At 34.1% G+C, this 21,030-nt stretch overlaps 1 protein-coding gene across 1 annotated transcript; it reads left to right on the top strand.

The window, feature by feature from the left end:
• Positions 1–3,973: 3,973 nt before the first annotated feature.
• LOC119766397 lies at positions 3,974–19,100 on the top strand. The gene is made up of 2 exons (XM_038250913.1): positions 3,974–4,083; positions 18,717–19,100. The coding sequence occupies exons 1-2, from the start codon at positions 4,045–4,047 to the stop codon at positions 19,098–19,100; spliced, it is 423 nt and encodes a 140-aa protein (XP_038106841.1). The 5' UTR covers positions 3,974–4,044.
• Positions 19,101–21,030: the final 1,930 nt, after the last annotated feature.

Below are 21,030 nucleotides of genomic sequence, written 5' to 3' on the forward strand. Positions count from 1 at the left end.
TAACGAAAATTTTTATTGTTATCGTTATCAATAATTCTATCGGTGGTAATCTTATCGGAGATAGCGGAAGATAATCAATTTTCCAAATCTTTCTTAAATTTACTTTATCCAGCCACTTCATGTTAAATTTTCAATGCTTTCATTAAGAAATATATTATGGTAATGTAGAAAATTTCTCAAATTTTATAACTCAAATTGTTACTCATAATACAGAGTATTTTTCAAATACACAAGAATTCATAAGCTGCAATATGGATATCAAACGAAGCGAAATTTTACATGAATTTTCTCTATTATTTAAATGTTTGGTGTAAAATACTAAAATTTTCACAGAAAACAGTATTTTCAGAAAATACTAAAATTTTTATAGTTGCATGCGTTTTCACTTTATAAGAGTTTTTTTTTGTAAAATGCTATTTTTTACAAATCCGTACCGCATAAGAATCTTCACTTTCACCTTCATGTACACCTATCGACTCAGAGTCGAAAACTGAACAAATGTCTATGCGTGTGTATGTGACAAATAATGTCACACGGCTGAACCGATTTTGGTCAAACAAATTGCATACGATTTGGTTTAAGGGTTCCATACGTATTTATTGATTTTTATAAAATTTTGATAAGTTGTTCAAAAGTTATGTGCAAAAATGTGTATCCGGGAGTTATATAAGTGACCGGAAATCGACTCAAATACATACCAACATGTTATACATCGTTAGTTAGGTTATCAAAAGATCTTTCCAACGAGTCCAAAATATTGACGATCTGGCAACTCTGTCTCAAATCCTGATCACTTAAATGATATTTATGTACTTTTACTCATTTAATTGTGTGTAAACTATGCCCGGATCTATCATGTGACCCATCGTTGGTTAGGTAATCTTAAGATCTTTCCAACGAGTTGAAAACATGTGTACTTTTTTTATTACGGATCTAAAAAAAATTAGATGAAATTTGTGTCCAAAACCTAAATCTCATCACGCATTTTTTTTTGGTGAAGAATGGGAATAAGTAAAGAAGTAAGTTTTTTTGTTAACCACTGAAATTAAAAAAGAAACCTTATTTTTTCTAAAAAAAAAAATCAAATGTTGCTAAAGCTTAATTTCATTGCATTTTTGCATATTCACCTTATCCATTTTCTTTGTAAAATTCATTAATTCAGCAAAATACCATATTACTAAACATGCATATTTTTTTTTATTGAAATTAGATTATTTTTGAATACATGGCATTTTGTGAAAATTTTATAATTTTATAAGCAAAATTCTACACAAAAGAAAATTTATATAAAATGTTGCTTCGTTTGCTACCAATATCACGAAAATTGTAATATTTTCAAGCAAAATCCGTTTTTTTGTGAAAATTTCAGAATTTTACAAAAATATATCTAATAAAGTGGAAACAAATACTAAATTTTACTTCGTTCGATACCCATATGGGTAATCCTCTACCAACTCACACGAAATCGGGAAAAGTTGCCCCGACCCCTCTACGATTTGCATGAAACTTTGTCCTAAGGAGTAACTTTTGTCCCTGATCACGAATCCGAGGTCCGTTTTTTGATATCTCGTGATGGAGGGCCGGTACGACCCCTTCCATTTTTGAACATGCGAAAAAAGAGGTGTTTTTCAATAATTTGCAGCCTGAAACGGTGATGAGATAGAAATTTGGTGTCCAAAAGACTTTTATGTAAAATTAGACGCCCGATTTGATGGCATACTCAGAATTCCGAAAAAAACGTATTTTTCATCGAAAAAAACACTAAAAAAGTTTTAAAAACACTGCCATTTTCCGTTACTCAACTGTAAAAAATTTTGGAACATGTCGTTTTATGGGAAATTTAATGTTCTTTTCGAATCTACATTGCCCCAGAGAAGTCATTTTTTCATTTAGAACAAAAAATTTCATTTTAAAATTTCGTGTTTTTTCTAACTTTGCAGGGTAATTTTTTAGAGTGTAAATTTGTTGTACAAAGTTGTAGAGCAAACAATTACAAAAATTTTGATATATAGACATAAGGGGTTTGCTTATAAACATCACGAGTTATCGCGATTTTACGAAAAAAAGTTTTGAAAAAGTTACTTTTTGCGTTTCTCTTTGTTTCGTCGTCCGTGTCTGTCGCGGGTGACCGTGAACGGCGATGATTAACGACGACCAACTTTTTCAAAACTTTTTTTCGTAAAATCGCAATAACTCGTGATGTTTATAAGCAAACTCCTTATGTCTATATATCAAAATTTTTGTAATTGTCTGCTCTACAACTTTGTAGAACAAACTTACACTCTAAAAAATTACCCTGCAAAGTTAGAAAAAACACGAAATTTTAAAATGAAAAATATTGTTCTAAATGAAAAAATTACCCTTCTGGGTCAATGTAGATTCGAAAAGTACATTAAATTTCCCATAAAATTACATGTTCCAAAAAATGTTACAGTCAATTAACGGAAAATGGGAGAATTTTTAAAACTTTATTAGTGTTATTTTCGATGAAAAATACGTTTTTTCGGAATTCTGAGTACGCCATCAAATCGGGCGTCTAATTTTACATAAAAGTTTCTTTGTCACCAAATTTCTATCTCATTACCGTTTCAGGCTGCAAATTATTGAAAAACACCTCTTTTTTCGCATGTTCAAAAATGGAAAGGGTCGTACCGCCCCTCCGTCACGAGATATCAAAAAACGGACCTCAGATTCGTGCTGTGTGAGTTGGTGGAGAATTACCCATATTGTAGATTTTGAAAATATGAGTATTTTCAAATTTAGGCATTATTTTAAACAAATAAGTTTTATCGCTAACAACCTAGTAAAAACGGCGAATAAATTTTAAATATTTTTTTGCATTTTTACAAATAAGAATGATAAATACTAAATTTTTCAAAAACAAAAATGCAAAAATTAATACAATTGTAGTTTTATTTTCCTCTATTTTCACAAATTAAGAAAATTTTACGACATTTCACGTCGATACTTGAGTGGTCAAACTCCGAGCTTTCTCGGGGCTTCCTTCTGAAATCATAGATTGACCCATCACTAGGCATAACTCCAAATTTGAGCTTATTTTGACCTCTAATCGCTTGAAGTTTGTATGGGAAAAACCGTTAAAATGTATGGAGAAAAGCAACTGTTTCAGTTTTTTCATCTGTGGAGGGCGGAATAGTCGTCTAATCTTTATCAATTTTCAGATGTAGAAACTTTTATTGAATCTTGCACAATTTTTTTTATTTTAATTCTTAGCCTCATATTATTTTTTTTCCCAAGATAAACGCACCTCCCCTGATCCGTTCACTACAAAAATAACACTTTTGCATGTTTCATAAACTAAGTTTAAAGAGTTTCAAATTTTATGAAAAAAAAAGAGTTTCAAATTTATAAATTCAGCAGAACTGCTTACGGTGTACCTCATTTACCTAAGTTTGTACGTTTCCCATTATAGGACAGAAGTTATGGTCCCCGAAGAAGCAAAGCGGTTCACACATCGACGACCTTACGGGACCAAACGCTAGGCCCACCATCCTCATCATGCTCGAGCAGCTCGACTTAGTTTCTCACAACTAGATAATGTAGGTTGGGCTAAGTTGTTGCTGTAGTTTAATTATCCTTAAATTTTAATTGCAACTCCTAGATTCAATCCATGAGTAATTATCTACCAAAGTGGCGATAAACCAAAGCAAGTACCAACTACCCCAACCAGCCCTAACCTCAAGATCTTGGTTTCCCGAGCGCCAGCGCCAAGGGACGAACGATTGTTTAATAATTAAGAGATTATCACACTACCCGGAATGGAAGCGGGGTCCGCAGCCTGGTACTCTCAGTACTCCATTTGAGGCTCGCACAAGACCAAATCCGATTTTCCGATGCCGGCTGGTTGGCCGCGCCACAGTTCGTCCGGGTTCATCAGACTTGACTGCGAGACTACCGGTTGTATGAATTTTCTATGAGCTTCCTAAGCCTATTCATGGGGAAATAATCGAAGCCGATGCTGCTGCTGTTGCTGGGTCCTGTGGGCGAGGTTGCAGTGAGCAGCGTTTGACCGCCGAGTATGATATGATTCGATACGAACGCCACAAACATACTCCATACCAGGTTTGTTGCAGGAAACCTTTCAAAAGCAGTGCTTTTGGGTTAATTTTGGTGGTTGCATTCAACGGTATTTTGAAAATAGGTTTTGAGGTAGGAAATTGCATGTTTTGATACTAAGCTACATGATGTCTGTCTGTTTTTTTAGATGTACATGGTTAGTACTAGATCATTATGAAAATATATTTTAAAAAATGAAAATAATTCTGTTATCAATTTAGCCTGAAATGTCAATTTTGATTCAGGATCAAAAATTAAAAAAAAATAACCTATTTGTACCAAAAAAAAGTGCATTCAAACATTCAACAAAGTTAATCCTAAGGTTTCTTTGTCCCCGTAACAACCAACCGCTAGATTGACATCCTTCCACACCGGATGCGTCCGGTCCACGGAGGTCGCAAGAAAAAAAGAAGAAACCAAATCAGATTCTGACAAATGACACCACCATCAAGGTCTGACATTCAGAAATTGCTTGCCTTCACGGGAGGGGGAATATCCTTTCTTGCTTCCTTTCTCGCCTAATGAATGTCGCCCCCGAATGCTGCTGGGTTGCTCCACCACCACGTTCATTGTTCTGACGAGAATAAATGAATCAGGATTTCCGGGGTTTTTCTTTCTCTTTCACCCCGACCGGGAAGCAGCTGCCGCAGCACACACACACACACACACATCACCACAATCATTCCTACAGGTTCCGTGTGTCCATAAATGGAAAACTGTCGGAGGTTTTCTCGTGCTGCAGATGCCACCCTGATAGGTACAGGCGAAGACTGTTAGGGCGATGCATTTGATTTGGCTTTGATGTTTTTAACACTCAACAGGACTGTAATAATCTATCTGCACGGGTAGAAACCATGTAAGTTAATCCGATAACTCTATGTTTTCGAATTAGTAAACACTGAAATATTTCCAAAATCGTCAACATTTTATCCGATTTTGAACAACAATTTTGTCGATTTTGAAAACATTTACAGCGAAATCGAGAAAAATGTTAACGATTTTGGAAACATTTCAGTGTTTACGAATTCAAAAACATAGAATTACCGAATTAGTTTACAGCAGCGGTCTCAACCTGGGGTACATGTTACTCTGGGGGTATCACAAGTGGTCTCAGGGGGTACCGGAAGACAAACCCCGTAATGGCGGATATTTGAAAAATACTCTAAACAAAATATTTGAGAGAAAATCAACAAACTGATTTGAAGCAAAGAAATTAACGCAATATATTTTTTAAACTAAGTATTTTATTTTTTGTGCCAAAATAAGCTATTTTGCATCATTTATTTTCCCATAGGCTATACAATTTTTCGAAAATCTTTACCGTAAAACGGGGTGACTTTGATAGCCGGGGGTGACTTTGATAGGTTTGTGATTTTTCCACAAAATGAAGAGTACAATTAAAATACGTACGGAATGGCTTAGAATCATACTAACCGTGGTAGAGAAGTGTTCAAAGCACCTCAAAAAGAACTTTTCATAAAATTTTGAAATGTTTAAAAGGTTATTTAACTATAGTTAAGAAAATGCTGATGATAGTAATTATTTTAAACTTCTCAAAGTGTCACGATTTTGGAAAACGGAATGCATTTTCGGATTCTTTGGACAATTTTCCACTAGGAGAAGGTTAAATAAGTTTGTGAATAATAAATATAAATGTATCAAAATATGTGGTTTTGAAACACAATTAAAATAATCGCCAAATTTATAGGCAATTTAAGTTGAACAAATTGCATGTAAAACGTGAAAACTTGTGATTTGTGCTTCGAATTTTGCACTTATTAACAATTTTACATAACATTTATATGTTTTTTGTTAAAAAGCTTATAAACTAAGTTAACTAAATATAAAGATTGTTTTTTTTTTCTTTAAAACTATATCAGCTACTTTAGTGATGGTACATTTAACGTAAAAATAATGATTGAACATCTTTAAATATGATTTTAACAAGAAAAACTATGACTATCAAAGTCACTCCGGAATTTAAACTAATAATTTTTAACGTAACTATTTTTCTAGACACTATTGAAAAAACTTTTTTTCCAAAATAGTGCATGGACTTGGTGTGGCGGACCCCATTACTTGTTTTAAAAATAATAATTTCGAGAAAAACCTTTCCTGTTGGAAAATATTCCAAAAACACATTGAAATCCTATCAAAGTCACCCCGGTTTACGGTACTTTAAGATGGTGAATGACAAGCGAGTTGGTCAAGCTATGATTTTAAAAATACGTTTTTTTAAGCATCGGCAAATCACTCAGAAAAATTATTTGAGTCGAAAAAATGTGTTTTTATTCTTTATCAAATTTTATGAATTTTAATAAAAGAACCGTTTTAGGGATTCCTACTTTATTTTGATTAATTTTTTTTTGCCAAAATGCCATCAAAAGGTTGGTTCGACCTGCTTAAATAATAGTTTTCCAAAAAATAGGAAATTTAGGAACATTTTTTTTTGTATGTGTTACCTTATAAGATACAGTGCAGACTCAAACAAACAAATAATAAGAAACAGTGCAGACTCGAATATCCGAAGCCGCGATTATCCGAAGTTTGACTATCCGAAGGTTTGTTTGGGACTTCTATGAGATAATCGAATCCCGAGCAAAAAAATGTTTTTTTGATTTTTCAGTTTAATAAATTTAAACACATTTTGTAGGTTTTTTTTCTTAAATTTGCTACTTGTAATAAGCTTTTAAAATAACCAATTGAGTCGAAAAACAAATTTATCAATACATATCTGAAAGGACCTCCAAATCTCTATTAGGTTTAGTTGCAATTGAATAACTTTTAACATCAAATTCGAGTTCTGCGACCCCATTTTAGTTACAAAAACAACAATGTTTTTTTTAAATAAACTTCAAGATAAAAACTTTTCTTCAAAATCATCAAACAATACACCCTTTTGAAATATTTTTCGTGGCCTATATATCAGTAATGAAAAAAATCATCAAAAATGTTAAAAAAAGAAAGCAGTATTTTCTCAACCATTTGATTTTATTTATAAACATGTGTTTTATTAAAAAAATATGAGAGAAAAGTTTGTAAAAATCCAAAAAAATATTTCAAGCTCAAGGCATTTTGAGCAGCTAAAATTTTTATTAAATTACTATTTTTAAAGGTATGGCTCAAATCCAATATTAATAAAACTCATAAAAACAAAAAAAAAACATGTAATACTGGAATACTAAGGGAAGAGGTACCAGCTGCTGAAGTAAAACGAAAAGGGTTACCCAGCCAAGAAAAGGTTGCGAACCGCTGGCTAACAGGATTTCTATCAGTGTGCACTACCTGTCATAGGATTCGACGATCTAGTGGTGTTTCCCTTATCATCAGTATGTATGAATGCTAAAAAACATAAAAAAAAATCAAATTATTCGCTCTACAGCATTGCCTTGGCGTTCTCGATTGCCAGATTCCTACTCGAAACTAGGTGTCCGAAGGCTTGATTGTTGAGGCAATTGCAAACCTCTTTTTACACCTTAGCTTCCATCAACCCCGGGATTCGAACTGACGACCTTTGGATTGTTAGTCCAACTGCCTACCAGCGACTCCACCGAGGCAGGACCCAGGGAGACGACTCCTACACCTGGACTGAGCTAACGACCTAACCTTTAGGTTAGTCCGGGGCCAACATTTACTTCCCGTCCGACGGAAGGCGTGATCAGACAAATCTCGTCTCATAATTTGCCACCGGGACCTTCTGGGATCAAACCCAGGCCGACTGGGTGAGAGACACGCTTACTCCTACACCACGGTCCATCATGATTGCTAAAACTAGATCAGTTGTGAATTGGTAACAGTCATTTGCCACCAACGACGCCCGCCATGTCTATTTGTAGATCTCAATTGCCAAGTAAAAAAAGAGAAATTTTTAAAAACTTGTTTCGTAAAATCGTGATAACTCGTGATGGTTACAAGAAACTCCGTATGGTTAGACATCACAAATTTTGTAATGGTCTGCTCTACAGACTGAACTGTAGAACATAGTTTACAAATTACAAATGACAAAAAACAGGGTTTAAAATAATGTTATACCAATCCTTGTATTTTTTACGATGAAAAACACGTTTGTTCGGAATACTGGGTACGCCATCACATTGGGAGTCTAATTTAAGGCAGCATATTATTTAAAAACACGAGTTATCGTTAAATGGACCTCAGATTCGTGATCAGGGATAAAAATTACCCCTTGGGACAAAGTTTCATGCAAATCGAAGATGTCGGGGTAACTTTCATTCCGATTTCGTGTGAGTTAAGAAAAAGAGAGAAATCGAAGGATCATATTTTTTTTTATTTGTTTAAAAAAAAATGTACCTTAGACAAAGTTTATTGTTTTCAGTGAACGGTATCACGCTAACAAATGTCAACGCAGTCATAATGTTGACCAGTTCACATGATGAATCCTATCCATCATGGTGCTGGATTGTAATGCGTATGGTCTGTTATGGTTTCCACCGGTTCAGAGAAAAAGCTTTATGAAATGTTGAGTATAATTTTTCGACTTAAAGCAGATGTCACATTCTACGAGCTTGTCCATTTCGGATTTATTTTTAATTTTAAAGTCGCTGATTGGTTTTTATCGAGGTTCCAATCAATCAGTGAGACACCAAACAATAATTACCTTGGTCAATGGTCAATTTGTCCGCTGTGGTTTACAACAAAAAAAGATTGCTTTTATAAACAAAAAAGCTCGGCCTTGCTCACAGCTCATTACGGATTGTGGTTTGTGGAATTTCAGTTGCATAATTTCCAGGAATGCAGAAGTTTATTTTGACTATAATGATCTGAAACAAATTGAAAAGTTCAATTAGTTGCCAGTTAATTGGTTCAATGTGGCTTTTTGACTGAAAAATTCATATTTTTTTCAAATAAAAGTTCTTAAACTGAGATTGGACAAACTCATCCATGCATTGCGTCATCAGTTATTTTGAGACTAGCCTACCTTTTCTTCGGCAGTGTGTCAGTCTCTCAATCAAAATTCACCCCAGGTTGACTACGCTGTCTGTGCCGAACAGATAATGTTTATCTGCGCTGCTCCAGATGTCATGTACCACATGATGTTCACATGTGTTCCCCCCCGGATGACAAACTCAATTTATCATATACACGAGACCAGGGAAATCTCTATTCAAGCTTAGGCAAATTTTGAGCTTGAAGTTGCGTGTGTTTTTTTTTCTGTGACAGCTTTTGTTTGTACGATTGAAGCAAAATATTGTGGTTCGTTCAAGCTGGCTGGTGTTGTTTTTCGAAAAGATTCGGGTGCATTGATAAAATTTACTTAGGTGTAGAAATTGTTGTGTCATTAAAATGCTCACCCTACGAAAAAAAAGTTTTGAAAAAGTTGGTCGTCATCGATCATGGCCGTTCATGGCCACCCGCGACAGACACGGACGACAAAACAAAGAAAAACGCAAAAAGTAACTTTTTCAAAAAAAAAAATCGTAAAATCGCGATAACTCGTGATGTTTATAAGCAAATTCCTTATGTTTATATAACAAAATTTTTGTAATTGTCTGCTCTACAACTTTGTACAACATTGTTACACTCTAAAAAATAACCCTGCAAAGTTAGAAAAAACACGAAATTTTAAAATGAAAAATTTTGTTCTATATGAAAAAATTACCCTTCTGGGTCAATGTGGATTCGAAAAGTACATTAAATTTCCCATAAAACAACATGTTCCAAAATTTTTTACAGTCAAGTAACGGAAAATGGGAGAGTTTTTTAAACTTTTTTAGTGTTTTTTTCGATGAAAAATACGTTTTTTCGGAATTCTGAGTACACTATCAAATCGGGCGTCTAATTTTACATAAAAGTCTCTTTGACGCCAAATTTCTATCTCATCACCGTTTCAGGCTGCAAATTATTGAAAAACACTTCTTTTTTCGCATGTTCAAAAATGGACGGGGTCGTACCGCCCCTCCGTCACAAGATATCAAAAAACGGACCTCGTATTCGTGATCAGGGACAAAAGTTACCCCTTAGGACAAAGTTTCACGCAAATCGAAGAGGGGTCGGGGCAACTTTTCCCGGTTTCGTGTGAGTTGGTAGAGAATTACCCATATGTTATGTAGATACCGTCAACTGGGGTGAATTGGGACACATGGGGCGAATTGGGACAGCAGTTTTAACCATATTAGAGCACAATATTTTTATTTTACTGGTTGGTTTCGGATAGAACAGACTCAGTCCAACAAAATGTGTATACCCATTTCCAAATTTAAAATCTTTAAGAGCTCTAAACACTGCTGTCCCTATTCAGACTGTAGTCCCGATTCACCCCAGATGACGGTACTTTTCGAATCTGCATTAACAAAGCGGTCATTTCTTCATTTAGATCAAAAATTGTCGTTTTAAAATTTCGTGTTTTTTTTCTAACTTTGCAAAGTTATTTTTTAGAGTATAACAATGTTCCACAAAGTTGTTGAGTTGACCATTACCAAAGTTTTGATGTTAAAACATAAGGAGGTTTACGAAAAATAAAGTTTTGAAAAAGTTACTTTTTGTGTTTCTCTTTATTTCGTCGTCCGTGTCTGGTGTGGGTGACCGTAAACGGTCATGATCAACGTCGACCAACTTTTTATAAACTTTGTTATCGTAAAATCGTAATAACTTGTGATGGTTACAAGCAAACCCCTTGTGTTTGCATATAATTTTTATTGTAATTGTCTGCTGTACAACTTTGTAGCACATTATTGCACTCTAAAAAATATCCCTGCAAAGTTAGAAAAAATACTAAAAAATTGAAATATATTTTGATGAATCCCAGACATTTTAAATGGGTAATTTTCTACCAAATCACATGAAATCAGGAAAAGTTGCCCCGACCCCTCTTCGATTTGCGTGAAACTTTGTCCTAAGGGGTAACTTTTGTCCCTGATCACGAATCCGAGGTCCGTTTTTTTGATATCTCGTGACGGAGGGGCGGTACGACCCCTTCCATTTTCGAACATGCAAAAAAAGAGGTGTTTTTCAATAATTTGCAGCCTGAAACGGTGATGAGATAGAAATTTGGCGTCAAAGGGACTTTTATGTAAAATTAGACGCCCGATTTTATGGCGTACTCAGAATTCCGAAAAAATGTATTTTTCATCGAAAAAAATACTAAAAAAGTTTTAAAAATTCTCCCATTTTCCGTTTTTTGACACTGTTATTAAACTCTTATGCCAAAATGGATTTTTCAAGAAGATTCCATAACATTTTCTGTTATTTTAACAGTATTTGTTATTGAAATGGTATGAATTTTGGTATTACCTTCTTCCCGGGATATCATCACCTGTCTGACTGCAAATTATTGTCTTTTTTGGCTTGTTCAAAAATTGAAGGGATCGTACCGCTCCTTCGTCACGAGATATCAAAAAACGGACCTCGGATTCGTGATCAGGGACTAAAGTTACCCTTAGCACAAAGTTCGGGGCATCTGTTTTGTGAGTTGGCGGAGAATGACTCAAATAGTTTGTATAAGTCTTCAAACAACGCAATTTTTTAGACTACTGTAAAAAATACTTGTCTGGTCCCAACTGCTCCCAACGAGAAAGTATAGGAAATATTAATCTTGAAACTCTGAACATGAACGAAAAATACATGAACGAAAAATCTAAGTCGCCCGAGTCGGGGTTCGATCCCCCGTCCTTTGGATTGGTAAGCAAAAATGCTAACCACTAGGCCATCACGGCTTGGTGAGCAACGTCTGGAATTAGGAATACTGTTACTATCAAACTATATACGCGCTGGGTCCTTGTCCATTTGACAAGGGTTCGGAAGTTCTAAATAACGTTTGAACCCGATTGGTGCAAACGTTCTTCAGGGCGGGGCTTGTCGATAAAAGCTGAGGGACCTCGCGCTCGGCTAGCCAGCGTAGAAATGGGTCACCGAAGCTCGGCAGAGCTAACACCTTCCAAATGCCTATGCGAGTTATTTGCATGTATAGAATGAAGATCTAAAAATACATGGAAACAACTCAATTTGTAGGAAGCGACCACGTGGTCCCGTTTGGTTGGTTGCACACACACACACACACACACACACACACACACACACACACACACACTGTAAAAATACTTGTCTGGTTATTTTAGAATAGGACCTCCCTGACCTATTTTGAGCCAAATCGTTGATGTAATTTTGATCCCGCTGATTTGACGTGGAATTGCCGTAAAAAAACGAAGCACATAAAGATGTTAAATGCTTAAAATCCATCACATCCAACAGAAACTTTAACAAACAGGTCGGCATGTTTCGCGAAAGATAAAATAAAGCTCACGTGTGTTAGTGTGCACACGTGCAAAGCCTGCTGGAAAAGTGTTATGAATATAATACATATCTCTGCTTCCGCCCAGCAACTTGACGACATTTCACGTTTGTATTCACGGGCAAAACTGCATGACTTATTCTAAAAGAAGAAGAAAAAGCCGGAAAAGCGCCTCAAATGGCACACACGTGGAGCAAGTGGCAGGAACACTCGCACGCAACAAACGATTCAACTTTATCATCCACCTCCGTGGGCAATTTGTGCGCACACGTGTGTGGTTGGGTTTGTCGTGTGTTGGTACGAGATTTCCAGGGAAATTAATATGAATTATGTGATGTGTTTTAAGGCCTTATGAATGGTACTGATGAACGTTAAGACTAAGTGCACCTTAAGAGCGGGTTTTTGCTGAGGAAATAATATAGGGTTTCATTAGTATTGTTTGGAAAAGTTTGGTGAAAGGATTTCATTCCAGTATTGTTGAATGCTATCTTCAACGTCAGTCGGTTGCTTACTGAAGAGTGATTTCCAATTCGACGAAAAGATATTCCTGGAATAAAATGCGGAAGAGTAAAATAAACTTCACACATTGATTGTGCACCACATTAAAAATTGTGGATTTTGGATCTTAAAAAGTGGAAGGGCAGTAATGTTTTGTGTATTTTGATGATACTTTTTCAAAAATGTCTCTTCAAAAGAATGTTCCGAAATTTAAAAAGTTCATAAAATATTTCCACGAAAAATTAATCATAAAGCCAGAGTTTTCCTTCCACACCTGAAAATGCCAATGCGAACACGTAGGCATAAAAGTGCCAATTCAGGCAGCTTGTTCAAAAATGCAGTCTCGGTTGTTTCGAGCAAAAAACAGCCTTCCAGGGATTTCCGTTAATCCTGTTACGTCCCGGTAATCAGTCGATTTCCCGTAAATTAATTTTCCCCCAAACGGGCCACCCGGCCAGGATATGCCATTTATCCATTCGAATCCTTTGACCGGAAGGCTGTAAAAACAGAGTTGATGGTATTGGTTTGCTGGGTCTCGTGAGTTTTAATTTAAATCAATATATTTATTTATTATTTACGGGATGGGTTGTCCAGATGGGAGAAATATGTGTACGAAAAAAAAAACTGCAAACAAATAAAATAGAAATTTGTAGAAATAAAAAATAAATAAACCTTGTATTAAACCAGTATTCAAGCACCAACAAATAAAAACAACAAACTTGCTCACATTTCGCCATTTCAATTATTGCTTCATAAAAGCTCACAGCTTGCGTTTTTTATCCTTCTTTTCCTCCTCGCATTCAACCCGAGGTCCTTGGAGCGACACTAAACTTGTACGTGAAAAGTGCACAAGCGCTTTTGCGTCGCTCAAGGGCCGGCAATCTTTTTGCGTCTCCCTCGCACGTGCAACGATAGACCATGGCGATAGTGCCATACGCACACGTGTTGTTCACACGCAAGCATTTGATGAGAACGACGCCACAACGACGCGTCTGCCGAGTACGGGCCGTTGTTTGTGTCTACCCGCCCACATACGCCGGTAACCATCAACACTGGTGACTTGGTTTTTTGTTACTGCCCCGTGGGTTATTAGGGTGGATCAAGATGGGTTTTTTTAATAAATTTCAAAATTTTTTTTTCAGTTTTAAAAGCATGTGATCAAAACAGTGTACGAAAATATAGCTGTAAATTTCTCACAATGTTGATAGTTTTAACTAACCCCCATTAAGAAAACTGAACATCAAATTCACCTACTAAATTTTAAATATTTGGATCATTGTTGTTGAAACATCCGAGCTTCTCAAATAGTTTGAGATTTTTAGATTTTTAGATTTTTAGATTTTTAGATTTTTAGATGATTAGATTTTTAGATTTTTAGATTTTTAGATTTTTAGATTTTTAGATTTTCAGATTTTTTGTTTTTTAGATTTTTAGATTTTTAGATTTTTAGATTTTTAGATTTTTTGTTTTTTAGATTTTTAGATTTTTAGATTTTTAGATTTTTAGATTTTTAGATTTTTAGATTTTTAGATTTTTAGATTTTTAGATTTTTAGATTTTTTGATTTTTAGATTTTTAGATTTTTAGATTTTTAGATTTTTAGATTTTTAGATTTTTAGATTTTTAGATTTTTAGATTTTTAGATTTTTAGATTTTTAGATTTTTAGATTTTTAGATTTTTAGATTTTTAGATTTTTAGATTTTTAAATTTTTAGATTTTTAGATTTTTAGATTTTTAGATTTTTAGATTTTTAGATTTTTAGATTTTAGATTTTTAGATTTTTAGATTTTTAGATTTTTAGATTTTTAGATTTTTAGATTTTTAGATTTTTAGATTTTTAGATTTTTAGATTTTTAGATTTTTAGATTTTTAGATTTTTAGATTTTTAGATTTTTAGATTTTTAGATTTTTAGATTTTTAGATTTTTAGATTTTTAGATTTTTAGATTTTTAGATTTTTAGATTTTTAGATTTTTAGATTTTTAGATTTTTAGATTTTTAGATTTTTAGATTTTTAGATTTTTAGATTTTTAGATTTTTAGATTTTTAGATTTTTAGATTTTTAGATTTTTAGATTTTTAGATTTTTAGATTTTTAGATTTTTAGATTTTTAGATTTTTAGATTTTTAGATTTTTAGATTTTTAGATTTTTAGATTTTTAGATTTTTAGATTTTTAGATTTTTAGATTTTAAGATTTTTAGATTTTTAGATTTTTAGATTTTTAGATTTTTAGATTTTTAGATTTTTAGATTTTTAGATTTTTAGATTTTTAGATTTTTAGATTTTTAGATTTTTAGATTTTTAGATTTTTAGATTTTTAGATTTTTAGATTTTTAGATTTTAGATTTTTAGATTTTTAGATTTTTAGATTTTTAGATTTTTAGATTTTTAGATTTTTAGATTTTTAGATTTTTAGATTTTTAGATTTTTAGATTTTTAGATTTTTAGATTTTTAGATTTTTAGATTTTTAGATTTTTAGATTTTTAGATTTTTAGATTTTAGATTTTTAGATTTTTAGATTTTTAGATTTTTAGATTTTTAGATTTTTAGATTTTTAGATTTTTAGATTTTTAGATTTTTAGATTTTTAGATTTTTAGATTTTTAGATTTTTAGATTTTTAGATTTTTAGATTTTTAGATTTTTAGATTTTTAGATTTTTAGATTTTTAGATTTTTAGATTTTTAGATTTTTAGATTTTTAGATTTTTAGATTTTTAGATTTTTAGATTTTTAGATTTTTAGATTTTTAGATTTTTAGATTTTTAGATTTTTAGATTTTTAGATTTTTAGATTTTTAGATTTTTAGATTTTTAGATTTTTAGATTTTTAGATTTTTAGATTTTTAGATTTTTAGATTTTTAGATTTTTAGATTTTTAGATTTTTAGATTTTTAGATTTTTAGATTTTTAGATTTTTAGATTTTTAGATTTTTAGATTTTTAGATTTTTAGATTTTTAGATTTTAGATTTTTAGATTTTTAGATTTTTAGATTTTTAGATTTTTAGATTTTTAGATTTTTAGATTTTTAGATTTTTAGATTTTTAGATTTTTAGATTTTTAGATTTTTAGATTTTTAGATTTTAGATTTTTAGATTTTTAGATTTTTAGATTTTTAGATTTTTAGATTTTTAGATTTTTAGATTTTTAGATTTTTAGATTTTTAGATTTTTAGATTTTTAGATTTTTAGATTTTTAGATTTTTAGATTTTTAGATTTTTAGATTTTTAGATTTTTAGATTTTTAGATTTTTAGATTTTTAGATTTTTAGATTTTTAGATTTTTAGATTTTTAGATTTTTAGATTTTTAGATTTTTAGATTTTTAGATTTTTAGATTTTTAGATTTTTAGATTTTTAGATTTTTAGATTTTTAGATTTTTAGATTTTTAGATTTTTAGATTTTTAGATTTTTAGATTTTTAGATTTTTAGATTTTTAGATTTTTAAATTTTTAGATTTTTAGATTTTTAGATTTTTAGATTTTTAGATTTTAAGATTTTAAGATTTTAAGATTTTAAGATTTTTAGATTTTTAGATTTTTAGATTTTTAGATTTTTAGATTTTTAGATTTTTAGATTTTTAGATTTTTAGATTTTTAGATTTTTAGATTTTTAGATTTTTAGATTTTTAGATTTTTAGATTTTTAGATTTTTAGATTTTTAGATTTTTAGATTTTTAGATTTTTAGATTTTTAGATTTTTAGATTTTTAGATTTTTAGATTTTTAGATTTTTAGATGTTTAGATTTTTAGATTTTTAGATACTATACAATACCTTTTCCCAGCAAATAACTCAACAGCCCAGCTAGCAAAAACAGAGCCTGAAAGTTGCGTGTGTCGCCTGTCTGTTTTCCTGGTTCTGGTGGCCGTAGCTCCGTCTTTTTTCGCCTCCGGGCCCGGTAGAGTGCCAAAGTGGAAGCTCATCTCTATTATCGTTGGTGTAGCATCGTTTATGTTGCATATTTGCCTGGGATTTTTTTGCGCCATGTGTCTGGGCTCCTCTGCCAACTGAAAGAATGATAAGTCTGGGAAAAAAATGATGTGTGAAGGCAAATATTGCCACTTGACAGTTTTCGACTGATTAAGGGCTGGAATATTCAGTGAAAAATTTGTTATTTTCTTCACTTTTTTTTGGCAAAAACGATCCATATTCAGTTTTTGAAGTTGTTTTTGCGTGCAAACAATTTGAATGTTAATCAACTTTTCGAAACTTTTTAGTAAGCCTAGTCTAGGTAACGTACCTTTAATCAGGATCTACCTTTTGGCTTTCCCAGAAGGGTAGACCAGCTTTGGCAGGCCGGAGGAAAAACTGCTCCAGATCTGCGGAACGAATCTAGTGTGCTGGCGCGGACGTCCCGGTGATTTATATTCAGCGGCGTCAGCTACTATCTGGGAACCTCATCGGTTTGGAATTGGTTTTTTTTTGCGGGTGTCTGGCGGATTCAGTTTCGTTCGGTTCGATGGTATCGGTTGGAACTAATGGAGGTGTACGCACACACTGCTCGCCAGAATCATGTAGACCAGAACGAGGATTTGTTCGTCCTTTAGGCCTACGGGGCCAGAAGAGTATCGATGCGACATTGACAGGATTTATTTTATGTGTGTATTAGGAAAAAAAAATAATTTGTTTTGAATAAGTTAAATTTCAAATATTGAGATAATGATTCTGATGCAAAAATAAAATTAATATTTAAAAGAACAAAGAATTAAAACTGAAACAGTTTTAACTGATCAGTGGATTGATCAAGTTTTTCATCATCCTGGTTCTAACGAGAAGCTACTAGCATAAATGAAGATAAATGCGTTTTCGTTTAGTTCCTTCTTTTGGTACAACCGTGAAAATATATTCCTGATACCCAACATAGGCTGTTTGACTCAATAAGGTTGAATGACAACAGCCTTGAAATTCAAAATTTTAAAGATAGTTAAAAAAAATTTGTTGTAATGACAAATACAAAAAAAGTCGTTTAAGAGAAACCAATATCTAATGTAGCAAACAAAGTGTACCACCGACATCACTTGTATGAGTGCGCAACGTGGCCTTTTGTGTCCAGCTCAGGGAACACTCTAATGACGTGGTCTTTAACGATGTAATCATGCGTCATTGTGTTGTAGTACGCAACATTGATGACCCATGTCCGGAGTACGAAGACCATGCATCTAACGTACGATGTAGACATCCCAATCACAATCTACTAGCAGAAAATGGTAAATTGTTTTTGGGACGACACGCACATCTGACCTGAGCGAACATTTTCATGCCACCATAACTCAATTGCATCCTGATTAACTTGAACGGATTCTGGAAGAGGCACACGTCCTTTCGCAGTGGACCCATGAATAGTGCCGTAACAAACGGGATTTCCGGCTTGGCACTCCGGTTCGGATGGGGACTGAACTTGCAAATCACGATATTTGAATTTTGGTCTGGCGTGGTCAGGGTTGAACCCAGCTCTGGTGCACCGTCATCGTTCAAATTCAACGTTAAATTGAGCGTTTGTTTACGGGAGCACTTAGCAACCAATCAATAATTAACCGGTGTGTTTAGATAGTGTGGAGGCTGATCAGTATTCTTGCTCAATGGTTATAATGATAGCCTTACAAAGCTGGTGGTATTGCAATGATAATAACTCGTGTCAATAATGGGGAATGAAAAGCTCTTGGATTCATGGTCAATGATTTTACTTAGTTAGCTTGAACTTGCTCACGATATATATAACAGTAGAAAAACACCGAAAATATACTCAGTTTGACTCTGCATCAACTGAATGAGGTTGGCAAAACAAGCAAGTTTTTTTGCTCCTAATATAGAACAATTCTGAAGGTTTCTTAGAAATGGTAAACTTCCAACTATTGTTTGGAAATCGTTGATTAAAAACACAATATATCTCTTTCAGAAATTCCCACTTCTGCTACTAGTATCGTTGCTAGCCTCAGTTCGAGCCAATCCATTTTTTGGCTACAATTACGAGAAACCAGCCTGTCCAATCGTTCCCCCGGAGATAGTCTACACGACAATTTGGGAGCAATCGGAGCTGGAAACCATTTACATCCCCGCGAGCTACCCCGTGCAGGTTCCCGTCTACGAAACGGTGACCCAAACGCTCACAGTGCAAAGTCCACCCCAGGTCGTCTACCAAACTGTAACACTTCCACCGCAGATTCTTCCAGCCCAGACCGTGTACAACGAAGTTACCAAAACGGTTTGCAGCTCTGCTCCACGAAATGAATATTTGCCACCACCACCCGTGGACGCATATTTGCCGCCAGAGGAAAAATAAATAGATTGATATCATTTATCTTTTTTTTTCATTTTCCTGTGATGTCACTCACCAAAAAGTCGAAAATAAACTAAAACTAAAAACTAAAAACTAAAAACTAAAAACTAAAAACTAAAAACTAAAAACTAAAAACTAAAAACTAAAAACTAAAAACTAAAAACTAAAAACTAAAAACTAAAAACTAAAAACTAAAAACTAAAAACTAAAACTAAAAACTAAAAACTAAAAACTAAAAACTAAAAACTAAAAACTAAAAACTAAAAACTAAAAACTAAAAACTAAAAACTAAAAACTAAAAACTAAAAACTAAAAACTAAAAACTAAAAACTAAAAACTAAAAACTAAAAACTAAAAACTAAAAACTAAAAACTAAAAACTAAAAACTAAAAACTAAAAACTAAAAACTAAAAACTAAAAACTAAAAACTAAAAACTAAAAACTAAAAACCAGAGCCGTACCTTGGGTGCACGGCGCCCTTGGCGAAGCATCAATTTGGCGCCCCTCCCAAATTTACAAGCATTTTAATAAATTGAAATTAATTTTTAATGATTGCTTTAATATGAGTTTTGATTTAATAATTACAATTGGAGATCTTAATATGGTTAAATTCAGAAACACAGTTATTTTATGTTTTATTTTTTGAATAATATTGTCGGATCCCGACCTGGGACCTCTCCTTCGATAGCTTGAGGTCCGCATCCAACACGCCAGGGGGCTTACTTGCCATGGAGTTGTGCTGAGTTTGGGCCGTTTAGAGGTGGTGTTGTGCTGCTGGCAGAAGTGGCCTCCAAGCCACTTCTTCCTGGTTCCGGTCATCGTGCAGCCAAATGAAACACCCGCGGTTACATTAAACACGAAGTACACGATAACAACTTTATTTACAGCACTTAGACTAAACGATACAAGTTACACTAAACGAGTTAAAATACGGCGCGGCGCGGTCATCCTGACCGTTGTCCACCGCGGTCCAGTGGAGACTGAATGATCAGATCAGTCCCTGAACAGTTGTTACCTCCGCGATCAATCCTACGGAGATCTCTGGGCCTTCGGCCCGTGTAGGTGGATTCTGCTGTCCTAACGCTTTCCCTAGAGTCAAAAGAGAATCCCCGAGAAACGTAGAGAAGATGGTGTGGATAGCAAGAGGCCGCGGTCGATACAACTACAACCTCATGCCCGTGGATCAGATGGAGAATCTGTCCACTGCTTGACCATACTACCACTCCGTCCAGGGTTGAAGTCCCGGTATGGCCTAGCTATCGAACATTCTCACCCGCCCTGAAACGTCCAGTTTCTGAACTCCTACTAAACCTCCAGCCTGGGTGAGAGTGTGTGTGTGAGTTTGTGTGTATATGAAGTTACAATTTGGGTGTGTATTTTTTTGAACTTAAGCCTACCTCCTCCTTTTCTTCGATCTTCCGATTGTAAATGTAAACAGTAACGATGTCCGATCGTAGACTGCTTTGCAGTACAGTGTGTGTACCTTGACCAGCCAGTGTTCCAACTGCTGATCTCCTGGTGTAGCCCTGCTTCAGATGAAGCTGAAATCCTTGAAGTGCGCGTCCATGGCCCTTTTCAGATTTTGCAGCAGTGTTCCAACCGCCGCCCACGCTCCGAAGGCTGTGTTCCAACCGCCTTCGCCAATTGAAGCCCTTGCTTCGCTCGGTATCCATGCAAAAGAGTGCATCCTCGACCCTTTGATGGTGTGTAAATTCATGCATGAATGACAGTGAATGTCACCAGAATGGAGCGCTGCCCCGATTCTTTCCGTGTGTGCTTCCTCGACACGTTGAATTGAAGTTGAAGTGCAGTGTACCAACTGCCCTTCCCACGTGGAGCCCTTGCTCCGAATGTGCGTGACCTCGAAGTGCGCTTCCTGGACACTTCAAGGTTCGGAGAATCCATGAATGGACGACAATGTTCCAAATGCCGA

This window comes from Culex quinquefasciatus, chromosome 2 (assembly GCF_015732765.1).
Source record: "Culex quinquefasciatus strain JHB chromosome 2, VPISU_Cqui_1.0_pri_paternal, whole genome shotgun sequence".
NCBI lineage: Eukaryota > Metazoa > Arthropoda > Insecta > Diptera > Culicidae > Culex > Culex quinquefasciatus.

What these genes read in the sequence shown, in the direction of transcription:
- LOC119766397 (XM_038250913.1), top strand. Translation starts at nt 4,045, where the DNA reads ATGATTCGATACGAACGCCACAAACATACTCCATACCAG. An exon ending in ACAAACATACTCCATACCAG is followed by an intron (nt 4,084 to 18,716) that starts GTTTGTTGCAGG and finishes TATCTCTTTCAG; the next exon opens with AAATTCCCACTTCTGCTACT.